General features: G+C 45.9%; 1 protein-coding gene across 1 annotated transcript in view; it reads right to left on the reverse strand.

The window, feature by feature from the left end:
• Positions 1-2,553: 2,553 nt before the first annotated feature.
• The window catches only part of tbc1d16 (TBC1 domain family, member 16), a 19,272-nt gene continuing 11,509 nt past the window's right edge, over positions 2,554-10,316 (reverse strand). The window contains exons 8-12 of the mRNA XM_008287538.1: positions 9,113-9,247; positions 7,332-7,518; positions 6,642-6,821; positions 5,333-5,479; positions 2,554-4,707 (exon numbers count right to left, since the gene is read on the reverse strand). Coding sequence (XP_008285760.1) covers positions 4,408-4,707; positions 5,333-5,479; positions 6,642-6,821; positions 7,332-7,518; positions 9,113-9,247 — 949 coding nt within the window. The 3' untranslated portion in view covers positions 2,554-4,407. The remainder of the gene's footprint in view (positions 4,708-5,332; positions 5,480-6,641; positions 6,822-7,331; positions 7,519-9,112; positions 9,248-10,316) is intronic.

Consider the following 10,316-nt stretch of genomic DNA (forward strand, 5'->3'; position numbering starts at 1 on the left):
ATCGACCCTCTCATTCTGTTATCAGACACTCCGGTGGATCAGCCCGTACCCCTAGAAGGCCCATTAACACCTCCAGAGGGTAGAGCCCAGCCCCCTCTATAAACAGCCCAGCCGGAGGTCCATCCTAATGGGCTAAGCTCATTCCCAGCCCAGCCTGCTCCAGGTGTGGAAGCCGAGCCCTGTAATTGATAATTAGGGGGTAATAACCCGGCGTTCAATGCAGGCCTCGCGACAGGAGAGTAGCCAGGCCCCACACACTGTCACTCAGTCAGAGGCAGGGGGAGCTGGAGGAGGGAGGACGAGAGGAGGGGGCGGCGGTGCAACAATGGGGGCTATTGGTGGGAGGAGGACAAAGAGTTTGGACGCAGTAACACATGAACACACGGGCAGGTTGAGTGTGTGAGCGCAGCACAAAGGGCTGCAGCAGCTCAAGTGCTTTGCGTAGGTGACTGATAGTGTGCTTGTGATACTGAAGCAGCAACACACCGGGGACATCAGGTCGAGCACTTCACACACACACACACACACACACACACACACACCTTACTGTTTAACCACAGATGCTATCTATCAAAATGACACACTAAAAACTCTCTAATCTCACCACCGCGTACAAAATAAGCAAAATGCCTCCAACTGGCGCTGCAGCGTTTACAGCAGAGGGACGCGGCTTTATGGTGTTCGCTGGACGTCATCTGCTGTGTTTTTTTTTCTGTGTTTAAAGAACTGCACTGACGCAAAAGAAGCCAAAGATGTGAGTAATGAGAAGTGGCGTTTTATTCATTTATGTATTTATTGTCATTTTCCCTTTATCTTGTTTTCTGTGATAGAAGTGCATTAGCCCTGAGAGAAGCTATCAATCAGCAGCTAATGGGTTGTAATTGCAGACAGGCAGGACTCCACATCAGAGGCAGCGGGGCCTCCGATAGCACAGTAACCACACGTACAGTACAGAGCTGCTTCTGGCGGGTCCAGGTCCCGGGGCGGTCTCAGGGTGGAAGTCAAGGAAAATCTCCAACTCATTTTCCTTTTATAACCTATTACACTCACCCCGGTCATGTCGTACATTAATCAGCATGGTTAACACAGCGAGGGGTTAAAACAGGAGGAGTCACTGGGGATGAAAATAAACCTGCTAAGCCACCGGATGCTGCGCAAGTGGCCACAAATGCATTTCTAATGACTGCTGGGAGAGAAAAACGGTGAAAAGTTTGTTTCTCTGGAACCACACGACCCAAATACCAGAGTCATTCCTCAAAGACGCCTGTCAGCTCGGCTAGTTCTTTCCATTTTCAAAGAAGCAGCCACCTGACGACGGAGCCGGATAGCGTCTCCACAGCTGACAGTCAGTTGGTCGCTGTCAAGCGGCTGAACCAGCACACAGCCACAACAAACAGCAGAGGCTGATAAGACTTCACTGGATCACTTCAGGTGAAACTCTGGGAAACACACGTCTGCCTCGGCTGCATTTTCTCATGGGAGGCCTTATAGTGTTTGTCAAAAAAAATACATAAAATGGAATGAAAATCCCCCGTGAGGCAGAATTAGTCTTTTTCATCTTTGTGGAGTTAAAGGAAGGTTCACTACAAAACAGCTTTTGAAGTGGGAGCAGCTGCACAGGGGAGCGCTGGAAGACTGGTGCCGTGAGTTTATAAAATCCACAAATGAAGATGTGCAAGTTACTGCATTTTTTTGTACAAACATGAAAGATGGGAAAACATTCAGTCATGTTTTGGCAATACTGCATCTGTACAAGTGCAGGTCAGTCGGTTAGCTTTGTGCTAACGCTGCTTTTCTCCCCTCATGCCTCAGATACCTTCAGCTAAACTTGCACTAAAAAACAGTCTCAGGATGTTGGTCTGTCTAGAAAAACTGGTTCACAGTGCAGGAAAATATGTAAAATAATACAAGAGGCATCCCTGTGTTGTCCACCCATGCTTTGTTAGCATTACTGTTAATATCTAAAAGTCTCTCCATGCCATGCCAGTCTCCTCCCTGGAGGACAAATGACAAAACATCTTCCTGGACGGTGACTAAAGTAAGATTAGGAACAAATATATTCCTCTACACCTTGTTGGTCACTTGTGCTGCTCACTGATTGAAGTCCTGCGTTCATATCTGACTGAACGGGAACATATCAGAAAAGCTGGAGCAGCTCCAAGAAGCGATCAGATCATCTCGTCTGATGCTCTGAATTCCTGTTAAACACATTAAACTGTTGTAATTACCAACGTATTCTTGTTTTCTAAATGTCTTTGATACTGCAGATGAGTTTTAATAAGGCTTTGGGTCATATATGACAATAATATATTACAATGTCTGAGTCCTTTTGTGATTTATGATAATGTGCAAAGTTTGATTTTATAATCTTCTCTCTGTACTCACCCTAATACCTGAATGTCTTTAATAAGAAAACACAAAGACTCAGCGGTGGTAGATGATGAATAGTACGGCTGCATTGTGTTTTACTTGGTGGTCAATCATTCTCAGAGCGACATTAATGAACGATCCGGTGCGGTTTGGTGGTGAGGAAACATTTTCTGGAAGCATGACTGTATTTTATTACTGCTGTTGTTTTTATTGATACCAATAATAAGAATAAGCTCTTTTTTTCCGTGATGTGTACAGTAATACATCGACATATCGTAGAGTTTAACAGCAACACTGTACATTCGTGAGTCACGACCCCTTTAAATAGGAGCAGTCATTAATCAAGCTTGTGACTTGTAGTGTCTGTGTAAACAATGTGATTTCAATGTTAATAAAATTCATGAGATCTCACACACACACACACACACACACACACGGTTTGATTATTTTCCCATCGTGTATTCCTGACTGAGCTCATTTCGACGCAGCCCCCCGTCTCCTGAACTCTGCAGGCATTTCCAGCAAACAGCTGCACATGATAACTAATGGGGAAGAGCAGTTATGGATGTCATTTGCAGAGACTGCTCGCTGAGACGGAGCGAGAGCGCCTTGTGGGGAGGGGGGTGCACAGAGGCTGATTGAAGGCCTTAATGTTAGATTTTAATAGCAACTTAAAGATGTTTTCACCCCCACAAGTGTCACTCAAACCTCTCGGAGGGGAAAAGTTTCCAGCATGTGAGGTCGGATCCCAGCGAGCAGCTCAAACACAAACTCGTCTTTCTTCCTTCTCTGCAAGATGGCCGCTGTAATTAAAGAGAACGGTCAGAGGGCCTCGCCAGATGTTTAGAGGTCACTCCAGTGTTCACACACACACACACACACACACACACACACACGGCGTTGTAGAGTGACAAGAACGAATACATTCATGTGGACTGATTCTCAGTTGAGGGTGTCATTCATTTTAGAGGTGAAAGTGGAAAAAAATAAAGACCTAAAACTGTGCTGACGATGTTTCACGAGCCTGTCTGAACACGTGAGGATGGAGTTTCAAGTCGAACACAAAAAGTCGTCCATTTTTCCGTTAAAACCCGCGAGCCTGTCTTTGGCGACGCCGCTGTCACATCCATCCCATAACTCACCAACGGAAAAGTCATGTCATGTTTTAGGACGTGTGAATGGTTGAACTCCTATTGCTCACCAGGTAACGTGTCAGAAGGAAACGCGCCGTCATCGTCGTCCTGCTCATGAGGATGCTCCCTCGCTGATGAGGGAAATATGAGAAGCCCTATCGTGATGCCAGCGTTTGTCATGTAAACACATTCTTATCTGTGTTTTGGGCTCCAGTGTTTGCCAACAACAAATACGTTGTGCCCTCTATACGTACAGAACTGCTCATGCAAGGATATAATATTGCTAAATATTTGTAACTGCTGATATAAAAGCAAACATTCACTTGTTGAAATATGAAATTAAACAAAACTGAAACTCATTGCGATTCCTCCTTGTGTGTTACCGGGTTTCGTGTTGAGCGTGTCCTGCTCAGACTTGAGATGTGCACACATGATTTGATATTCACACAAATATTCCATTGTGAGAACACAGGAACACTTTTAAGAGTTCAAGTTCAAGTCCTGTGAACGAAGCTCCAGTTTCTTTTGACCCTGGGTCACAGTCTGCGAGAATTCAACCCAGTTGCCTCAGACCCTGATGTGACCCCTGCCCACAAAGCCCGTGGAAGAATGCCAAGCTAGCAGCAGATTAGAACCTGAAGTAGCTCCAGACCAACTCTGTGTCTGGTGATTGTCCGCTCTGCTCCGAGAGGAAAGCAGCTTCTTGACCTCTGGTCTGTCCGGCAGCAAACCGTCCTCATCGCAGATTCATGTGATACCGAATGCTGAAAACAACATTCTGCTAAGGCAGTGTTCCACATTGCACCACGTGAAGAGATCAGGTGACAGAAATCCTCGTCGAGACGGTGAAACTAGAAGCAGGTACGTGAGCCCAGACGAGCAGAAGCTGCCCTCAACCTGCACCTCAGGACTGCTTCCGGAAGGTGAAAATGTCCCGGGCTTTGGAGCCTCTCTTGCCCTCCGGGGGAGGCGTGGGGGTGAGGTTTGGTGAGGGCGAGGGCGTGGAGGACGGGGAGGGTGAGGAGGGCTGGGGGGTGGAGGTGCCTCCATAGGGGCAGCTCTGGGAGTCCGGGTGCTCACCTGAACACTCCACAGTGGGGATGTAGCGGCTGTCCCACATCCCCGGGCCACACAGTTTACAAAGGTCGTGCAGGCTGCAGGGGATCCTGGGCAGGAGGCGGAACTGGTAGAGGAGGCTGCGCGCCTGGAAGAGCAGGACCAGAGATGAGCCGAAGCACAGACTGACACGACACATAGTCACTACATGCAAAACAAATACTGGCTGATATCAAGCAGTGCAGATTAAAACATGGAAATAAATCAATAGCCTTGACTCTTGGCTGAAAGATAACAGAAGACTGTCAAGGTCAGCACTGCGCGCCGTTACCTAAAGCTAAAAAGCCGGCGTGCCTGCTCTTAGAATATCAGATGCAAAATCTCGGGCAACAACAAAAGGAGTTACACCAGCTGCATGCTAACACGAACTCGCTGCCTGTGGTTGCAGCAGCACCAACACAGCATCCATAAACATGAGGACGGAGGCACAGACACAATAGCAGGGATGCAGATCATAAATCCTCTACATGGCACGGCAGCATCGCCTTTACTACCTCAAGGCCTCTGTGGGCCATTTACTGTGTATCAGCGGCTGTGCTGCAGCGCTGGGCGAGGCCCCTGAACGCAACGCTGGGTTCGGATTAAACGCGTAGCGATGCAGCAGCTTGTTGAAAAACTCTCATGAGTGTGATCAGAAGCTGCAGATTATTGCACTGCTTTAATGCAGACATGTGGCATAAAGGCATGAAAACCCCGAGCGGTTGCTGGTGTACCTTGCGCAGCACCAGCTCTCCGTTCATGTGCATGGAGAGGTTGCTGAAGTGGAGCAACATTTGGTCGGTAGCCAGCTGCTGCTCTGTCACATCCTCCCCGTACAGGACGATGATGGCCACACACAGGAACAGGTGGAAGTAGTCCGTCTGCAGGAGGACATCAGCGAAGACGTGAAAAACGAAGGAAACTCTGCAAATCATCAGCATCTGTGGTCTGTCATGTGATATGATGGTGAAAGTAAATGTCGGTATGACTTCAGCTCTCTGCGTTCAGCTCCTGCTGCAGGAAACAACGTGAAGGTCGCAGCAGAACACAAACATCGTTAGGAGGGTACAGCGCTTAATTAGAGGCTTCATTCCAAAAAGAAACTTAAAAGTCATGGAAAACCTGGACGATCCAGGTTTAATGTTGTTTTTTACCTTTTTTAAAATATATATACCCGTTTAGATGTTGATCTGCAGGCATCTCCATGTCTTGATGACATATCAGTGCCCCTGGTGGAGATGCAGCCAGTCTGCTATAAAAGTAGTCAATTCATCACAGTGTTGGTGAACAAAACGCTGCCACCAGCCGACTGCAGCAGGTCATCAGAGAGCAAATCAAAGGACAAAAGGATTCAGTCAACAGTAATCAGCTGTTACTGAATATTACTCAGAAAAATCTGATATCAATCAGAACCTCTTGCTCTTAACCCAGGTCTTAACTCAACTGACTAAACCAAGGTTTCACTTTCCTATCTTCTCCATCACCAGCTGCAGAAGGAGATCAGAACATCTAGCAGCAGCGAGTGGGAACAGATGGCGTGAGGCGAAGACGCCGATGTTCCACTCAGCCTCGGCGACATGCGGCGTTCAGCTTTATCTTTTCAGGAAACTCGACAGTTACAGGTTTTCATCCTCATGAAAGAAAAGAGGTGAAACACAAGCACCGGGTTCACTGACTCAAGGTTGTACATCTAATTACTTCATCCGTATACAGTTTTCTTTTTCTTTACAATTTATACTTCAAAAGCTAATAAGCTCTTCAGAAAGATGAAATCTGCGGGAATGTAAAAAATGTGGGACTTTTAATCGAATCACTCTTGAATTAAACCTTTAAACGACTTCAAGACCAAGAACACACTTTGTTGGCATTTAGCAGGATTACAGTAGCCTGTGGTGACGGGCTTTAAGGGAATAACACCGACCCGTTCACGTCTACACGCCTCCTCAAGGAAATCATCCAAACCCTGAACCTGCATTGGAACTAATTAGCATCTTTGTGCTCTGGGTTTTTCTCTGCGTCCTGTTCATGCTGAGGAGCGCTGACCTGATAGTGCGCCCAGCAGGCCTCCCACATGCGCAGGGCCTCGGTGTCGGGGAACTCCCTCTTGAAGCAGAGCAGGATCCAGCGGTGGCAGAAGAGCAGCTGCAGGCCGTCCTCCCCCAGCCTGGTCAGGTGCTGGTGGAAGCGAGGCAGCATGAGGCGCAGCAGCTCCCGCAGGTACATCTACAGCCGGAGCACAGAGCGTCTTAGAAGAACAGTCCGAGCCTTTGTCTAGCGCTGTTTCTGTACTTCCAAGCTGCTTGTACACATGCAGACATGTGTTTCGCATGTGTTTCCTTCATACTGGTAGGGATTAGAGCGTACACTGATTGGCGAGGCAGCGTTATGTTTAGCGAGTCGCAATGCACTGGAAAAGCAGAAGAAATCAGGAAATCTAAACAAACCACTGAGACAAACACGAAGGGATTCTTTAAGGTTAATTACAAGATGAGAAACAACACTGAGTTCCTTGTAGAGGAATTTATTTTCCGCTGCTCTGCTGGAAGATCACTTGTGGCAGTAATAGAGGCTGAAATGTATGCATGAACCAGTGAGGCTGCTTGACACTCAGGTCAGATTCTGAAATTTACAGAAAGCGCCGGACACTGAAGCCCCACGGCTGCAGCGTCGGAGAGCGTTTCTGCAGAGGCGGAATTTCAGACATTTGCTAAACTCAAAAGAGAAACTTCCTACCAGCTGCCTCTCCATGTCTTCGTCCCGCGGGGAGCTGATGAAGATGGTGTTCTCCATGAGGCCGACGAAGCACCAGAAGGTGTCGCTTTCATCCTGGATCTCAGTGAGCAGGGGGGCCACCAGGTCAGACATGCCCTGGCAGTAGCCCATGTCGGGATTAAACACTGCATAGTTGAGCAGAACTCGCCTGGAGCAGGAAAACCGTGGACATGTTAGCGTGTCGTGGCAGAAAACATTACAGCACTTATATATACATGCATGTTATATATAGATGTGTAGAAGTGGGTAGTATAGGTTTATACACATTCACATCCCTTTGATAGTCTCTAATGCAGCCAAACCACGGAGAACCACGGTCCCACCCAAACACTCTGAATGAGCCAACATGTGTTTGAGCCCAGAAAAACATGACAATCCCTCCTTTAGCGGTTGCTATGCCAACCCCTCTGGTAACCAGGGAGCTAATTAATGATTTTTCTTCTTCCCTTTTTTTATTTTTTTTTTAAGGTTAGTACTTTGAAGAAAACTTCCCTGGCAGTCCTCATACATTAGTAAGTGTTGTATAAACAAAGAGAAAAGCCCCGAGGACGTTTTATTGTTTCACTGCATGCAACATTATCAAAGTAAAAATCTGTTGTCATGTGGAACCAAGAGGAGGATTTTATTTATTTTATTTTTTGTAGAGGCAGCTCTGAGGATGTCTCTGTAGCACCGTAACACATCTTATTACTGACCTACTGCATTATATAGAGTAAAATAAAGCTTTAAAGACAATGAGCGATGGAATTAAGTGATTCAGTTCATTTCAGGACTGTGCAAATAATGTTTAGAAGCTATAAAATAAGAGCAAGTTTAATTTTTAAAAAGCCATTTGCTTGTAGCAGCATGAAGACGGAGTGTTTCTCAGTTTGTGACGCAGTCTGGATCTCAAAATGAGGACAAATACAAAACAATTTGAGAAAGTATTACAGAAAAGAAGCTATGAGGACATAATGTGGGATGTAATGAGCATATTTTCTGAAACAAACACTGTGGAAGTAATATTTTAAACTATGAATTAAGAGGGAATTTAAATTTTAAAAAGCCATTTGCTCGTTCCACCGTGAAGAGCAGAAGTTTATCAGTTTGTGGGTTAAACTAGATGATCTCAGAATGAGTCCAACTATAAAACAATTTACAGAGACATACAAAAAAAGACTGTTGAAGACTATGATAATGTGGAACAGTGAAGGTGTTCTTGGGGTTTCTAAAGAAAAGGTTTGATGCAAACAGGAAGCAGTAAGACATGAGCTGTACGGACACGTCTAACTTCCCATTTTCAGACATTATTTTAGTAGTTTGTTGTATTTTTCTCTGGTTTTAGCATTTACGACGCTGCGGCGTGTCTGAAATAAATCCATCAGATCAATAAGCACCAGTGCTAGATGTGAGATAAGTGTGGAAGCACGGACGGCTGCTATCGCTCCACCTCAGACACAATATGAGACATAATACCAAGACAAATACCAGGAGCCTCGATGAGACCCACTAAACTAATATGCTATTTAAATCCTCTTGCTCCTCGTTTAGAAAGCCATTAGCTCCGAGTATGCATCAGAAGTGCTCAGACAGCTTAGTCAGAGTCAATAAAGCATGAAACTCATTTGCGGCTCCCCCAGGGTTCGGAATATGAAATGAATAGGTACGCCTGAGCGTCGGGGAGAGCAGTGGGGATGATAAGGACGGATTCAGAGACGGTGACGTGGAAGGCAGCGACAGAGATTGAACAGAGGTGGTCGGACCTCATGATCTCCACATTGGGGTTGTTCTCTCCTCTGAAGAAGTGGTTGCTGCGGTCCGTTCTCACCACGTCTTTGTCCACCGTGAACTGGACCTTCCTCCAGAACTCACTGTGCTCCTCTGGGCTCATGGACAACCTGAGGGGAGTCACACAGACACGTGAGATGCTGCACAAAAGATCGTTTCCAAAGTGAGGTCAGCTACGACAGACTCAGAAGACAAGTTAGTTAAAGGAAGTTTGTGTCTCTCAGGAAAAGCCTGGTAATTAGGATGAAAAAACACATCATATAATCTTTACCTGGAACGTTCCTCTGGTGTAAAACACTAATAGCTCGCTGCAAATGAAGTAAAGAACGAGTGGGTGGGCAGGCAGTGGACTGAAAGGGTGTTTTACGACGAAGCGCTCCGCTGAGGATAATATCACAACCATAAAACCTCGTCCATCCCTCTAGATGTTAGGGACTGCATTAGCAATGTACTACTGAGCGTGGCACTAATGTACTCAAGTCCTAACAAGCAGAGGGGATTTAATTAACACTGTTTGTTTTCCGTGTGGCCCCACCAGGAATAATGAGTGCTTACCTGATGCAACGTCGCGCAACTGTTTAGTTTCACCGCCGTGTTTGTCTCAGTCGGCCTTCTCAGGAGGATGCTGCTCAGGAGTTTACAACATGTTTTTACCTCTTTATGTTCCAGAGGTTTGTACGGCGAAGCAGAAACATATCTGGGCTTGCACAGGATCAGTTAATAGATAGAATTAAATAGGGTTGATTATATAGCATGGAGCCATTTCACGTGATTTACACTGAGGTTAGCTTGAATAGGCCTTAAGATTTAAGAACGGGAAAAAAGTCATTGTGAGGAGCAGACTGCTCACAGTGATCTGATCCCTGTGTGAAAGGCTCAGCCGGAGGCTAAAGGATCCCACTCATGATCCATTTTTAATTCTGTGGATGAGACGTTTTTACACGTTGATCTCCCCAAAAGAGAAAGAAGTCTGTAAGGTTCAGCATCGATGCTCACTGACTTACTGACCACTGTGGTTTTATAATGTGAAAACTAAATGTTTTATTTTGTGATACGACGCCTGGTCTAAAACCACTAAAGATGAAACTATTAGTGAACCAACAAAAAGGGATCCGTATTATTATTATATGCTAATAAATTATTAATTTAAAGCATTTTTCAAGAAGAAACAGCAGCTAC

This window comes from Stegastes partitus, unplaced genomic scaffold, assembly GCF_000690725.1.
Source record: "Stegastes partitus isolate 25-593 unplaced genomic scaffold, Stegastes_partitus-1.0.2 Scaffold506, whole genome shotgun sequence".
Classification (NCBI taxonomy): Eukaryota; Metazoa; Chordata; class Actinopteri; family Pomacentridae; genus Stegastes; species Stegastes partitus.